The 17254-nt window shown below is 35.2% G+C and overlaps 1 protein-coding gene across 6 annotated transcripts in view; it reads right to left on the minus strand.

Annotated features, from left to right (window-relative positions):
• The window catches only part of MAP4K3 (mitogen-activated protein kinase kinase kinase kinase 3), a 190958-nt gene that overhangs the window by 37600 nt on the left and 136104 nt on the right, over positions 1-17254 (minus strand). For 5 of the 6 annotated variants that reach the window (XM_053587356.1, XM_053587352.1, XM_053587351.1 and 2 more), the window contains 5 exons: positions 17116-17174; positions 15852-15914; positions 7622-7680; positions 1828-1866; positions 1526-1579 (listed from right to left, as the gene is read on the minus strand). In XM_053587356.1, coding sequence (XP_053443331.1) covers positions 1526-1579; positions 1828-1866; positions 7622-7680; positions 15852-15914; positions 17116-17174 — 274 coding nt within the window. The remainder of the gene's footprint in view (positions 1-1525; positions 1580-1827; positions 1867-7621; positions 7681-15851; positions 15915-17115; positions 17175-17254) is intronic. The other variant, XM_053587353.1, reaches the window with a different exon arrangement.

Consider the following 17254-nt stretch of genomic DNA (forward strand, 5'->3'; position numbering starts at 1 on the left):
AACCCAGCCCCGGCCAAACTGCAACAAAAAAATAGCCGGGCGTTGTGGCAGGCGCCTGTAGTCCTAGCTACTTGGGAGGCTGAGGCAAGAGAATCGCCTAAGCCCAGGGATTTGGAGGTTGCTGTGAGCTGTGTGACGCCACGGCACTCTACCAAGGGCGATAAGGTGAGACTCTGTCTCTACAAAAAAAAAAAAAATATATATATTTTCTTGGTTTCAAATACGATATTGTAATTAAAATTGAAAAAGAACTATAATTCTAGTTATTTCAACTAAAGAGTAAATAATTTAAGAATATAAGCAATAGCTGGCTTAGGAAAATATGGTATAATATAAAATATATCACACTGTAAGCCTCATTTTTGCTTTTGTACAACAGGCAGTATCTTTGATGAAGCTCAAAAACTATATATCCTGTATGTGCTGTATAAAATTAAAGGCAGAATTTGACTGAAGCTAAAATTCATTATGACTTAAGATTCGTTTTAGAAATAGAAAGAAAAGATGATGAAACACAAACTTCTTGGCTGAGGTCATTGAAGCCCATAGGGATTCCATGACCTCAGGCAAGACCACACAGCTATGCCCCCTACTGCTAACCAGGTGCTCTTGTCATTCTACCAAGAAACTGCATCTTTAAAACTCCCCCCAACAAAAAACTCAATTAAAAGGACTAAACATCAATGCGTAAATAATACAGCATGTGCCAAGTCACCCCTAAAGTTGCCATACATAGGAAAAATGGGAAATTGTAGCTAAATGTACGTTCATTTTATAAAATAACCCATCTTTAAAAATATACATTTATAGTCAAAGTATTTATTTGAAATATATCAAATGAAATTTAATCAAACATATAAAAACTTCTTTGTATTTATAGTAATAATTATAGCAGCTACCAATTACTAATCTACAATAAAAAGTTATTATCCTTGTTAATTAGTTTTTTTCAAAGTTCTCTGTTATCGACTTGTATTACAGACTGTATTGTATTGCCCCCAAATTCACATGCTGAAGTCCTAACTCCCACATGACTGTATTTGAAGATAGGGCTTTTAGGAGCTAATGAGGTTGTTAACACTGACGTTCTAATCTGTGGGATTGGTGGCCTTATAAAAAGAGGAAGAAAGATCACTCTCCCCACATCGTCCCACATGCACACAAAGAAAAAGGGCCACATGAAGACATAGCCAGAAGATGACTCTCTGCAAGCCTGGAGTGAGCCCTTGCCAGGAACCAAGCTGGCTGGCACCCTGATCTTGAACTTCCCAGCCTCCAGAACTATGAGAAATACACGTCTACTGTTAGACTAAGCTACCTAGATTATGGTATTCTGTATGTCATCCTGAGCTGACTAATACAACTGGGATAGAGAAAAGGAAAGAAACAAGAAATATTAGGGTACAATCCCTAATATTGTGTTACTAATGATATTAAAATTATTGTCAATATTAAGTTGCTACATTTATGAAATTCAGGTCAAATGACACATTTTCTTTTTATCAGAAACAGAGACAGGACTTACTGTTTAGATTCATCATCATCCTCTTCATCATCTTCTAAATGTGCCACATGTCCTCTAAAGAAGGATAATGTCATCATTATTAAATGGACTTTACCAAAACAGTATAGGAAGAAATTTTGGAAAATACAAGAAAGGCTGTTTATAGTAGACAGGATTTTATTTCTCTATCTTTATAGGATAAATTCAAAATTTAAACAAACAATGCAAAATAATCTTAGGTGACACAACAAAGAAGGGGGCAAACTACTCATCTGTGACATAAAGTATGAAGTATTTTAAATTTAGTTAAAAATTAAAATTACCGCTGATGTAATTCTTCTTCAACCGACTTGAGAAGACTCCTTAAAAGAAAAAACAAACCACAAAAAACAATGTGAGTCGATAAACAGAAGAATACCAAGTATATATTTTTACCACTTTAACCTTACCTGTAAGTTTTTGAATAATTATTTTTTTATCATTTATTGAAAATTTGCTATAATGATCACCTCTGTAGCCATACAATGTCAACTTATATTTAATGAGATACCTCTATTTTTTGTTGTTAATGTCTTTTGTATTTTGAAAGAGTGAAATAAATCCTAGTGCTTACTGAAAAATATCAACTCAAATAGAAGACAACTCACTTGAAATGTCACAACAGTACCGACAAAACAATAATTGCAGGGTCAATAGTCAGGAGTTTCCAGGATTCAAATTTTACCTGGAATATTATACCTGACACCGGAAATTATATTCTCTTTTTCTTAACATAAGGAAGGTGACACACTTTAAAAAAACATCATGCTCTCAGGCAATCCTACAGAATGAAACTCACCATGTTGGATCTCTCTGCAGAAGCACGCATGCATGTGATGTGAATACAGGAATGTAGTAGCACTTTGCTTCACAGAAGACACTCACTTACCTGAAGGATCTGTTCTCCAGGGGTGCATGGGCAAACACATTTACACTTTTGGGAGACTAAGCCTGTATCAGACCAGGTGCGAGGATTTTACCATGAGGAGCAGTAAACAAAACTTTAATTTTCAGGAATGTAAGAGAGAACTTAGGCATTCCTAAAGTTCCCTTACTTCTTTTCACTGCAAGTTCATGCAGCTTATCTCCTAAATTATACTCTTCAAACATAAAATCTCAGTAGCCTTCTCCTAGCTTATGGGATAGAGAGAAATACAGTTCAAATAAATTACTAGGATAAAAGCAGGTCAGCAAAAAATTCACTCTCTGTAAAAGTTATAAGGTAGCACCCTTTAATTATCTTCTCTCCTAAAACATATGGGGAGAAACTGCCTTTAGAATTATCAAAACATAAAACTAGAGAAACTAAAGATATGGTTATCTACTATAAGCAACTGATAGAATAGCTTTTAGCCATCAAGTATTTTAATCAGGCCAGCTTAACACCAATTTAAGTTTTAAAAAATAACAGAGTTGTGAATTTGGAATGGTAAATGCCATAGGAAAAGCATAAGCTAATTGCAAGTGCTATTTGTAAATTGAAAAATTGAGGTACCACAGTCAAGTATCTTACTCACAAAGCCCTTGAAGGGTTCTCCAAGTAGGAGCTCTCATCTACTAGAGGCAATAGAATCAATGAGGACAAGCTTTAAAGGCAAGACTGCATGAATCTGACTCCTGCCTCCATCTCTGCAGTATATGGACCAACAGGGTACAGGGCCTTGGATAAGTTATTTCGATTTCTATGTCTTCAGTTTTCCATCTATACGTGTAAAATGGGAATTGCCACAGAACTTATCTCAAAGTTATACTGAATTAACACAGGTAAAGCACTTAGAAGAGTAACTCCGAACAGAGTAAGAATTTGATTAGTGCTTTCTTCAACATTATTATTGACTGTAAACGAGTAGTTCTCAAACTGTGGTACAGAGATCCTGACATCTCTGCCTCCCGTGGAGGATCTACAAGGTCAAAACTATTTTTCACAATACATAACCTCTTTGTCACTCTTCTTTTCTCTTTAGTATACACTGACGTTTTAAATTATTTTGCCAAATTAAACATAATGTCTCTGAACTGTGTGAGTGGGCTTTAATCATTTTAGAAGATGTGAAAAAAGCAATAACAAAAGAAAAAACAAAGAAAAAATATGTGAAAAAATACTTTTCCTTAAGGACATGACAATATTTTTTGAGACTTTTTTCCTCTATTTCTCTAGTAGAAAATATTAGGATTTAAAAATATTTAGGAAGACAATTTAAAATGTAGTTTTACTTTCAGTCACCGTGTTTATTTGGATTTATATGGCATTCTACTTTTGAAAAAAAAGTCCTCCTAGGAGTGCTCTAACAGTAAGAGAAAGGCTGAATAAGTGAACATGGAAAAACAGCTAGCCTGTGGCCTAGGAACTCATGTATATTTTTTATTCATTTACTTGTAAATCTACTATGTGACACTGTATTTTAAGTTACAGGATAAAGTCTTAATGAAAAGTATAATGTATGATTTTAGGCTTTATATGAGAGAAAATAAAACACGGCTAAATTTGCTAAAAGGTTCTGTTCACAGCAAATATTGTACCTTGAGAGCACTGGAGAAAATATGATAGTGATTTATTTTGGAAGACTGAGTGCTACACAACAAACAGTGTCACTATTCACTGTCTCCCAGAATTCTCTCATTATGGAATTTTCAGGAAGTAAAGAACAAAAAAATAATGCCTTCAGATACTGAATTACTAAGCCCATCTAAAATGACTAGGAAATTTTGATGAAAAGGTTAAGAATGAAACAATGTACAAAACACAGATTTAACTGATAAAGTGAAGAAACATCGGTGAAGTTTAAAACCACACCTAAAATACTCAGCATATTCAAATATTCAAATTAGCTAAGAAATTCACGCTACACATTACCTAAAATTTTCACAATTGCCTACCTGCCCCAAAACAATTTGTAAATACTGCCTATATTGTATTTCAAAACAAAACTCCCTTTCTGTAAAACCAAAGATCAATTTTATTCACTTGCTTATACTTACCAAGTAACTTACTATAAATAAGGGCAACTAATAAGTATTTACTAAATCCTAAATATGCTAAATACGTTACAATGATTATTCCATTTCATCTTTAGCTCCCTAGGAGGCAGATACTATTGTAATCCCCATTTTACATGAGATATGAAGGTAAATTTCTCCAAGTCACCTAGTTTATAAGAGCCAGTTCTGTCTCTGATCTGGCATTTATTACCACAACACTCAATTGTGACAGGAATTGTATAATCCGATTTACTCTATTCTCTACTTTTTAAGTTATTAGAAGATAGGGTATCTTTAAATTTTTGCTCTACATTAAAACAAAATCAGAAATAATTAGAATTTTCTTTTTTCTTTTTGAGACAGAGCCTCAAGCTTTCGTCCTGGGTAGAATGCTGTGGCATCACAGCTCACAGCAACCTCTAACTCCTGGGCTCAAGGGATTCTCCTGCCGCCCGCTGCAACACCTGGCTGGGGTTTTTTTTTTTTTTTTTCTATTTGTAGTAATTTTTTTTTTTTTTTTTTTTTTGAGACAGAGCCTCAAGCTTTTGCCCTGGGTAAAGTGCTGTGGCATCACAGCTCACAGCAACCTCTAACTCCTGGGCTCAAGTGATTCTCCTAGCTGGGACTACAGGCGCCTGAAAACAATGCCTGGCTATTTTTTGGTTGCAGCTGTCATTGTTGTTTGGCGGGCCCAGGCTGGATTCGAACCCACCAGCTCAGGTGTATGTGGCTGGCGCCTTAGCTGCTTGAGCCACAGGTGTCAAGCCAGAATTTTCTTTTAAAAATAGTATTTTGTTGGTTTTAAATAAATGGTCAGAAAAGTTGACCTCAGCAATATAAGAAAAAGGCAACAACCAAGTGTAAGTCAAAACACATATGCTTTCTGTTAAAAAGAAAAAAGAAAGAAAAATCCTATGTAACAATTCTTATTTCATAATTCCTGCATGGTCTGGATAGGTGGAAATCTGTCTGCCTGATTACCATGGTCTGGATAGCAGGAAATCCCGTGAGTTTTAAAACACTGCCTGGTCACAAGAATAAAGCAGACATATCAATACAGCAAAAGAGGTGCTACATCCATGCTCACGTCACATGTATGTGTATACCTACACACGGAACACAGCCAGATGTCAGACTTTTGGCCAACCTACCTTGCCAATGATTCGTTATATAGAAAACAGTTCCTTAAGCAGGGATCCAATTAATCAAAAAATGAAGGTTGGGCAAATTATTAACATTTTACCTAGCCAAAATAACTAAATACTATGAAAATGTCTAACAATCAGAAATCAGACAAGAGGAACGAATCTGGAAAAGCATTTAGTGATGGGCCATATGTTTTGTATTTTTCAAGTACATAATTTTAAAACATTATAAATGAATCAAAAAAAGGTAAATAATTTTTTTTCATATTATTCAGTATCTTAAAATACAGCAACATTTGCTAACAAGGTCTTTAAAACCAGTGATCTCATATTTAAAGAAAAAAATATAAAGAACACTTTAGAATGTTTTTATTTGCTAACTCACTGTGAGACAAACTTTCCTTTGTTGTCCACCAACAAGCTAAGTTATAAAGAGCAAATAGTTACTATTTGGGTAAAATTTCATTTTTCTACCAGGGAAATTTTACATTTATTTTCCATTTTAAAAAGCAAAAGGCTAACAACAACATAATATAAAAAAGCCTTCATAGTATTTAACTGAAGGCCCACTTAAATCAAAACTAATACATTTCACTAGGTTGTCAATCAAAGCCTTTTCTCTGAGTTGGGAAAGGGTAGTATACAGGAGACCCTCCGTAAGTTGACCACCGTTTGTTGACTATACAACAAAATGGTCAACATAAGGAACTGGACCTACTGTACTGGTACGTACACGTGGTTCATGTCCAATCTATGAAAATTAGGTCAACTCAAGGAGGTGGTCAATGTTGGGAGGTGTCAATTATGGAGGTTCTATTGCATTTAAGTAAAAAACATTTAGTTTAAAAAAAAAGACAAAGACATTATTTTGCCTTATTATCCTTAAAACTAACCTATTTGTTTTTAGTCACCATTTCATCTGCTTAACTTAAAATATGGGAATATATATGCCTCAATTTGTAACCAGCCCTATGAACAAATTTCAATAATCCCTGGTTTTTTTTTTTTATTGTCTTGTTCCTTAATTAACTACTTGAACTTTTTGAGATGTTTCTTTGTTTGTTTGTTTTTTTGAGACAGAGCCTCAAGCTAGCACCTTGGGTAGAGTGCCATGGCATTACAGCTCACAGCAACCTCCAACTCCTGGACTCAAGCGATTCTCCTGCCTCTGCCTCCCAAGTAGCTGGGATTACAGGCATCCGCCACAACGCCCGGCTATTTTTTGGTTACACCCGTCATAGTTGTTTGGCAGGCCCAGGCTGGATTTGAACCCGTCAGCTCAGGTGTATGTGGCTGGCGCCTTAGCCTCTTGAGCCACAGGTGCCGAGCCTGAGATATTTCTTAGAAGTAGATTTTTCTTTTTCTTTTTTAGGCAATTTCTTTTTTAGACAAAAAAATCCTACTTGGAAGTGGATTTTTTACAAGAGATTTAGAAGGCCCATGAGCAAAATTCCTGATGCCAACAATCACCAACCTCCACCATCTGCCCTAAGGCACTTGGCCTCTCCTTAAAAAGCCCACGATCTCTGTTGCTCAGAGACAGATCTGAGACTATTTCTCTCCTGACAAGACAGCTTTCGCATTGAAATTCCTTTCCTCCTGGGCAATCCTCCTTCTCTGAATAAGTGGATCTCTGTGCAGCAAGCACCTTGATCCAGGCCAAAACCACCTCAGAGTTTTGATAACAAACTCTCTAATGCAAGTGAAATAGTATTTTGTCAAGTTTTAAGTTGTTTTGATTATTAAAATAGTATATATACTGCTGGAAAATTGTCAATCTGAATGATATTCCCTTATTAGTAACTAAATGATGAGCAGGGAAACAGTGGGGAAAAAATAAAAAGCTTATTTAAAAACATCTATCAGACCAATACAATTTGCTACTTTAAATATTAAATTACCATATGAAAGGTAACTTAATTCTTGAATTAAATTTTCGAAAAACTTTACTTACTTGTTTGCACCTAAAAAGTAACTACTTTGGTGTCCTTGTCCGTATTCTAGTTGTAGATCCTAATAGTACAAAATAAAATATTTAGCAAAATAGTAATATACCACACAACACATTACACTAACATACATTATTTAAAAAGTATAAACCTCAGATCCCAAATAAATCTGTATTGCTGTATGTTCTGAAAAGAGGCAAGTAGGACTTACAACAATAAAAGATTTCAGAAGTTTGTAGTCCTGATTTAAGTATTTTATTATTTAAGTTGAGTATTTTTCTGGGGATTTTTTCCAAATAATATGTGCAAAGTTTCATTTATGGTTCTGCTATTATAATTAACACTTACAAAATTCAGTTTTTAGAAAGGAAAAAAAAACTCAAATAAGATATGTATTCTCAAGTTATTAATGAAGCAAAAATGATCAGAGAAGAAAATAAGTAACAAAAAATCTTGGTTTTCTTTGTATATAGGACCTAAAATAATTATGTATGTACATATGTGTGCATATTCACACATTCACAAATTTCTACTGCTGCTTCATGCAGGTATTAATTTTTTAAAGACATAAAGTTGGGTAATATTTTAAAACTGTATCATCATGTGAACATGTACCAGATTGTAAGCTGCACTGCAGAAGTTTTAGGAATTTTTTAAAGGGTAAAAATAGCAAAATTTCAAATAACTTTTATATGAAGTTGCCTTTTGTCCCCTTTTAAAAAAGCCAGTGTATTTTAAGTACCATTTTAACTCTAAAGAGGGAATGTTTAACATTTTGAATGAGTCTTATTTACAGTAGAATATGGTGTACTTAAGCGCTTTTTAATTTTAGAAGATATTGTCAGATTCACAATCAGGGATTAACACCAAGGTCACTTTGGAGCAGCCTTCCAAAACTGTCCAGGAAGATTACTGCAGCCTTCTCTATGTCTCCACAGCATTTAACATATACATCTCCTCTAGCACTTAGATTGGATTTTAACCTGTGTACAAGTCTGTAAAAATACAGTAGAACCTCTGTAAATTAACTGCCCAAGGGACTACCCACAAACTGATCAACATACAGAGGTGGTCAAGAGAAGAAGCTAGGTTTACTGCACTGGACAGGTGCATGTGTGGTCTATGAAAATTAGGTCCCCTTCAGGAGGTGGTCAGTGGAGGGAGGGGTCAGGCATGGAGGTTCCACTGCAGTGGCTAGGTTGTGAGCTCCTCAAAAGAAAGAAATGGTCCAATGTATTTTCCTTTCCTACAGCCCATGGTTCAGCAAAGTACTTGGCACACATTAATGGTACTGTAAATAAATGATCTTTCAAATGCTAATTGTTTATTTTCCTGAAAATAGATAACTAAACACTTTAGCCTTAAGATAAAGACAATTCCAGATCATAAAAATATTAAGTCTAAGAATATAAGGATTCTAAACAATATATTATATTTAAGGGAAAATAAATTTAAAATTTAAGTACACTTAAAACCATCTGATGAAAATAAAATCAAAATCCTGGTTAGACAACTCAAATTTTGTCTTCTTCAACATTTGTGTTCTTCCATGTGTAATAAGTGTTCTTACCAGTGACAGAGAAGATAATACATCATGAAAAAAAAAGATTATTCAACTGTCACACTGGTATCAAATGAAATTCTAATGAAAAAGGACACCTGTTCTTTTAAATTTATAATGATATAATTTAATAGGATAAAAGCACTGTCACCACAAAACTGCCACACAATTACTACACTGCATAATTTAAGTGGTCATGACTTTATACAGGAATCTTTAAACTTTAGTATTCGGTAAAGTGAAATGTTAATTCCTATATTCAAGTTTATTTTCTTCAGCTTTAGGTAGAGCTTTGAGCTCTCTACCAGACCAGCAACATCTTTAACCAATATAATCCCTTAAGTCTTTAATCAAACAAAAGCTTTCAAAAGTACTCATTTATGCACAGTAGCCATGGCTTCTATTACAGAAACATTAATGTGCCCTAAGAATATTCAGTTCATCTGATACATGACAATTAGCAGGTTGATAATAATGATTTAAAAAAAATTAGTTGTAATCAGCAGTGTACTTAGTAGGAAGGTAAGAGAAGTGACTAAAATAACTAAAGTAACATTGTAATAGAAAATTGAGCACAAGCTCATATACAGAGTAACATTTAGGGTGGGGAAGAAGTTGTATCATTAACAGTGCTATGTCCCATCAGGAAAGGTAAAATCGAAAGGGGCTCCTTCTCTCTCAATTTCAACTCTCAATCTCATAACACACCTAAATCAAGGTGTGTTATGCCAACTATGGAACAAGAACTACTTGCTAGGCACATCATTCCATATATTATACTAAATCCTTCTCAAAAGCGTCTAATCGCATTTAATACAACCATTACTTATCAAGCATCTATTTTATGACAGGAACTCAGACTGCAAATTGGATAAGGAAAATGACAAGAAATAAAAAAAAAAAAAAAAAGAACAAAAGTAAAGCCAAGGCAAAGTTATTATAGTAGTTGAATACATATATTTTTTAGGGCAGTCTAAGAAGACTGATTTAAAGTGCTTTTCAAAAAGTACTTGGAAGCTATTCTGAATCAGAAAAATGCTACCAAAATTAAGCTTGGAAAAGCGCTGAACATAAGCCAAGATGACTGTATCATATATCCATCCTTTAAAGGCTAAATAAGAATACAGTAGAGCATGCAATCATAAAAAAATTAGTGGGTGTTATTAGGCATCAACTTCTTAGTGAATGACAATGTGTAAACTATACACTGGAGTCAAATAAGACCAAACTCAAAACATGCAATAATGTACTACAGATTCAACCTGAAAGCTCAAACAAAAGTTCAAGATGGTTACCTCCAATTAAAGTGCCTTTGGGGTTGGAAAGTTCTAATTTCAGTGTTTCTTTAATTGAAAGGGAAATGATTTCTAAACCTAGGATGGAGCGTCTAAGAAAACATAGTGTGAGGAAGAACTGACAAGGAACAAAGGATGTAATGCACAACACTGGAAAAGGGAAATCCAAGATTGAGAGTATCTTATTGTAGTTTTTATGAAAATCCCCTTGAGAGATTACATCTATACTTGACAGCAGAAGTCAATAGAATTGATACAGTTGGCTACAAAAACACAAAAGAAAAAACACTTCAGCAATATATCTTAACCATGAAGAAAAAGAGAACAGGAGAACTTTTTTCTCATCAAAAAATGAGAAAATTATGGCATGAATAAGGTTGTTAGTGAGACAAACTTTTTTTTTGTGTGTGTGTGTGGTTTTTGGCCAGGGCTGGGTTTGAACCTACCACCTCCGGCATATGGGACCAGCGCCCTACTCCTTGAGCCACAGGTGCCACCTGAGAGAAACTTTTTAAATGTGGTAGATGATTTATAGAAATGAAAAGTGAATCCAGGATAATTCAAAGATTTTTTTATTTCTTAAGAGTCAGAAAAGCAAGTGCAATCAGAATATTAACTTATTAAGCAGGGTTCTGACTAATAAAAGCAGATCAAGGGGCCTTGACTTGGATAACATCATTTTTATGCTGGAAGTTTAGAAATGAGTATCAATAGGTTAAGTATAGCATACACTTCTTCAGAGCAATGGTTATGTCACTACTTTTTTATGACCCTCCATAGCAATTAATATAATGTCTTTACATATAAATAATTTTAGTATTTTTTGGTATATGGGCCAAATTATTCAGTAAAACTTGGCAGATTAGAAAAAAATAGCATCAGTTGAGATAGATTATAATATTTTTTAATCTGAAGACAGCACATTGTAGGTTAAACCCATTTATGGTTACGGGCATTTTTTTTTTTTATTTATTTAACTGTCACACTATAGTGAATTTTTTGTCTTTATTAAAAACTCAGACTACATTCAAAATTGTAAAGACTTTTCTTACTCACTATCAATCCTAAAAATCAAGCTCTATTTTTCTGGCTTCATATTATATTGATTACCTGATTTTTTGTTTTAAGATATCACCTATTTAATAGCAACAAGAATTGAGATGTAATATTCTAAATTCATTTACAAAATCATAAAATGAATAAACTTAGCATTTTAAACAATTAGAAATCACTGGTAACATGAAATAAATTATTATTATTATTATTTTTGACAGAGTCTTGCTCTGTTGCTCCAGCTAGAATGCAATGGAGCCATCACAGCTCACTGCAACCTCAAACTCCCAACAGTTCAGCTCCCAAGTAGCTGAGACGACAGACAGCCATCACCATGCCCAGCTAATTCTATTTTTAGTAGAGATGGGGTCTCACTCTTGCTCAGATGGGTCTCAAACTCCTGAGCTCAAGCAAATCTCCCTCCTTGGCCTTCCAGAGTCTTAGGATTACAGGCAGGAGCCACTGTGTTCTGCCAACACACAACTTTTAAGCAGCATTTTTTTTTTAAGAGAGTCTCACTTTGCCTCCCTCAGTAGAGTGCCGGGGCGTCATAGCTCACAGTAACCTCCAGCTCCTGGACTTAGGTGATTCTCTTGCCTCAGCCTCCCGAGCAGGTGGGACTACAGGCACCCACCACAATGCCCAGCTATTTTTTTGTTGCAGTTTGGCTGGGGCTGGGTTTGAACCCGCCATCCTTGGTATACGGGGCCGGCGCCCTACCCACTGAGCCACAGGTGCCACCCAGCAGCAACATCTTTAAGGGAGTAAATGTTTCCTCTGGGTCCCAAAAGATCTAGGGTTGACATCCTGGGGTCAACTGCCTATTAAAATGAAGGCCCAACGTTTTGTGTTGATCAGGTTTTTAGTGGCCAGCAATAAGCATTTGTTAAGAGTTGAAATCTTGTTCACGTGCCAAGATTTTGGGATTCATAAAATTAGGAGAATGAAATAACTATGGATACTTCATACCCATTAGGATACCAGAAAATAAAAATAAAAAAAAAAACAACTCAGAAAATAACAAGTGTTGAGGATGTGAAGAAATCAGAACCCATGTGCATTGCTGTTGGGAATGTAAACCTTCTGTCGGAAACACTGTGGCAGTTTAAAGATAGAATTACCATAAGATTCAGCAACTCCACTTCTAATTATAAATTCAAAACAATTGAAAATCAGGAACTCAAACATATCTGTACATTGGTGCTCATAGCAGCATCATTCATGTACCAAAAGGTGGAAGCAACCCACTGTCCATCCGGGGATGCAGAAGATGTGGCAGTGCACGCTACGGAGTATTACTTAGCCCCCAAATGACACTCCAACACACGCTGCAAGGTGGAGGAACCTTGAAGATGAGCTAGGTGAACTGAGCCAGTCATAAATGGATGAATACGGTACGATTCTGCTTAAATGAGGTACCTAGAGCAGTCATATTCATAGAGACAGAAAGTAGAATGGTGGTTGCCAGGAACTGGAGGGAGAAGAGAGTTGTTATCTAATGGGTACGGAGTTTCAGTTTGGAAAGATGAAAGCATTCTGGAGATGGACAGTGGGGACAGCTGATGACAATGCAACTGTACTTAATGCCAATGATCTGTACACTTAAAATAGGTTAAAATGATAAATTGTGTTATGTACATTTTACCACAGTAAAAAAAATCAAAACATTTATGGGGCAAGTATGTTGATTTTAAAAAAGAGAGGGTATGAAACTTGGTAAACGGTCTGTGAAGCTAGTGAATGATGCCCCATGATCATATCAATGTACACAGCTATGATTTAATAAAAAAAAAATAATAAAAAAGAGAGGGAAGAGGAGCCCTGTATTTGATGATGTTGGGAGAATCAATATAATATGGAGGTTTAGGTTGGAATTCCTGAGCCAAGCTGCTTAGGTCAAATCCCAGCTCTGCTCTTCTTAGCTAAACAGTAATGAATCTCAGCTTCTTTGTACCTTAAATCTTTTCTTTTGCAAATAATGATAAGTTAACACATTTAAAGTGCTTAGAGTAATGCCTGGTATATAAAATCCTTGAGATAAATGTTAGCATTTGTTATCAAGAGAAATGAGCTTTAAGGTTGACTTTATAAATCACAGACCCTGACAAATATTTCATTCATCTCTCTCCTGCCAGAACTATGTACAAGTTAATTGTCCCTAAAGCTCTCCTCTGTCACAAGATCCTCTGTACCACAAGATTCCTGATTAAGGATAGGCCAAAGGGAACAGTTCTGGGGAATGAAATCATGATATGACAACTTATTCAAGTTACTAGCCTAATTCCACATGTGGTACAAAAAAGAGTGTTAGTAATTGTAAAGTACTATGTTCCTGGTTTTATTATCTTTTGCATAGAGGATATTAATAAATATCAATAAATACTGGAATCTATTTAAACTTTTTTTTTTTGTAGCGACAGAGTCTCACTTCATGGCCCTCGGTAGAGTGTCGTGGCCCCACACAGCTCACAGCAACCTCCAACTCCTGGGCTCAAGCGATTCTCTTGCCCCAGCCTCCCAAGTAGCTGGGACTACAGGTGCCCGCCACAACGCCCGGCTATTTTTTGGTTGCAGTTTGGCCGGGGCCGGGTCTGAACCCGCCACCCTCAGTATATGGGGCCGGCGCCCTACCGACTGAGCCACAGGTGCCGCCCTAAACTTTCAATTCTGTGTTCTTTTATTTCCATAACAAATTTCACTAATTGCCATTCTAGCCTACATGTATCTAATTCTGAAGATATTTTCAATCCAGAAATCATGTTTTCTTCAGACCTTCTATCGCCCTTGCCCCCATGATGGTGAACTTTCAATCCTCAGACTTTCTGGCCTAAGTCTGACACATCTCTCTTGCTTTTTGAGACAGTGCGTCTGGTTCTCCTAACTTTTCAGCTGCTTCCTCCCTCCCTCCAGTTTGTTGGCAGTAGTTGGTAGTAGTTGCTGAACACAGGCCCCACCCACTGTGGTAACCATCACAGCTCACTATGAGGGACACATGCAATGTCGTGGATTCATCAATCATTTCCTTTCTGATGACTTAAATCTACCTCTTTGTGCTAATCCTGTATTTCTGGTAGTTGAAAGACAGTTTCATAATTCTACCCCTTAGCTAACGTCTCTCAAAACTGTGGTCTGTGCTGCCAACTGTCCTCACAGCAATTCCCATAAAACACAGGCAACATTTGTCCTTTTTCCTGAAGAATCTACAATGGTTCCAACATAATACTGAAATCAGTTTTAGTCCCTTTCCAGAAACCAAGTAAGTCACAATAGCCAAAAGGCTCTACTCCAATATCCACAGTAACTACCCTGTTTCCCCGAAAATAAGACAGTGTCTTATTTTAAGGTGTGCTCCCAAAGATGCGGTAGGTCTTGTTTTCAGGGCACGTCTTATCTTTCCTGTAAGTAGGTCTTATTTTCGGAGGATGTCTTATTTTTGGGGAAACAGGGTATTACATGTATGTTAGCTTCTCCTCATCAATAGTTGTCACCTGGCAATCCATGATAAATTTTGTTGCACGGCTAACAGTTTATACATACAAATATTTTCTGTTTAATAAGACAGCAACTTCCTTAAAAAAAAAAAAAATTTATTTCTAGGGCTGGGTGCGGTGGCTCACTCCTGTAATCCTAGCACTCTGGGAGGCCAAGGCACATGGATTACGTAAGCTTACAGGTTCAAGACCAGTCTGAGCCAGGGTGAGACCTCATCTCTACAGAAAAAATAGCCAGGCATCGTGGTGGGTACCTGTAGTCCCAGCTACTTGGGAAGCTGAGGAAAGAGAATAGCTTGAGACCAAGAGTTTGAGGTTGCCGTGAGCTGTGACTCCACAGCACTCTACCAAGGTAAACAAAATGAAACTCTGTCTCAAAAAAAAAAAAAACAAAAAGTCTAAAATCTCTTTAAGCAAACCCAAATTGGAAGAGGTATGTTATTAAGTTGGAAAAGAAAGAAAAGAAAACATTCCATTTAAAAGGCAGAAAGGTAAATTCTGGGAATAAATATGGAGGCAACTTGGGGCCCTAGCCAGTCACGGAAGAACTATTTATTCAATAATAACTATTAAAATACTATTTAGTTAATGTTTACCAGCATTAATTTACCATCTTTTCTTATATAATGGCAAGATAGTTTTAACATTTGTAACTCTGGGAATGCTTTATATTCTAAATTTTTTCCTGCTACAATATGGAAACTTCCTAAATGACAGTAACTTATAAAACAATGTTTAAATTGGTTCATTAAAACTGTACAAAATGTTTGATCTTAAAAAAAAACAATTAAGACTAAAATAATGCTGACAAAGAAAATCAGAAGATGAGAAATACCAGATTAGATCTTGCAGTGTAGTATATTTCTTCTGAACTGTCGAAAAAACCATCACTGTCGGGCTGTTTAGCAGAGACCAAGAAACCCAAGTTATTTACACTTAGACTAAAAGCCACAAATTCACAAAGGGAAACTTTCACACATGAAGTTAAGTCCTGCTAACATAATTTTATTAAGGCAAATGGAAAGTCAAATTATAGTAAGTAGCTTCTAAAAAAAGCAACACTGCAACAACTTTGCTCTATAATGCAGTTACTAAATTAGTATGAAATTTAAATACATGCAATGCCAACTTAAAAAAGGAAACAGAAAATAAACTGCCTTAACAAAATACAATTAGCATTTATAAACGTCATGACTACTTTATCTTCTTAATCTTCTCCTTCCCTTTCCATAAATGTCAGGTTTTAGTATTAGAAGATAATTTAAAGACAAAATTTTTCTTTCACATTCTTTTCCTCCATGCTGGTACACTGAATTATAACAACTCCATAAGACAAAGGCTACTCCCCTGGTATGCTTTAGTTAAGTGAGTTAAAATAATATTAAAGTTAAGAAGAAAGTTCCCACCTCAATCCTTAGTACTTAGTAACAGTTACTTTCTTCTCATTATTAAATAGCAAAGGGAAAAAAGTAAAGTAATATCATTAGGATTCATTTTGTTTTTCTTAATGTCTCATTTTTATATTCTTTCATAGAATATTAAAATGTCAAATATTTATGAAATGTTTTGCTTCTAAGACCATACCTAATATATTATCAGGTAAATATTATATTTCATATGTCTGAAAGGGGCATTAAAGGATCATGAAAATAATATCCATACAGTTATAAGCCTTAAATGAATGAAAAGTTTGTATACTATCTATGCTTCATCTTCCTGAGCTGTAGTACTCTAAACACATCTGACTCTACTGATGCTTAGAAACCATGGCAGTTATCCTAATAAAAATCCCTGAAAACCCCTCAAAAATGGAAAAAATAATGAAAAAAATAATTAAAAGGCTAATGTTTTTAAAAGTTAAAAACATTTAATCAGAGAATGGTAAAACTAGTAAGTACCTCCTAAAATAGTTTTTTAAAATATTGAATCTCAGCAACACAGATTTATTTATTCTGAATTTTAGAATTACTTACCTTTTTGTTTCCCTAAATGCTTTTGAAAATATTAATGACTAGCTTTTTTATTCAGTACTAATATCTTAAATAGACTAATTAAAACATTTATTTTCAGTGTTAACATTCTAAGACTACACTACTTACAAGTTCATGATGTGGTTCTGTCTCCTTCCTTAAGGGTGGATCAAATTTTACTTGGCCAACTAAAAAAGAAAAAAAGTAAAGCCAGGATCTGCTCCTATGTTCTTAATGACGTAATAATTTAAAAAGTTACTCCACAGCA

The sequence above is a fragment of the Nycticebus coucang genome, chromosome 4, assembly GCF_027406575.1.
Source record: "Nycticebus coucang isolate mNycCou1 chromosome 4, mNycCou1.pri, whole genome shotgun sequence".
Classification (NCBI taxonomy): domain Eukaryota; kingdom Metazoa; phylum Chordata; class Mammalia; order Primates; family Lorisidae; genus Nycticebus; species Nycticebus coucang.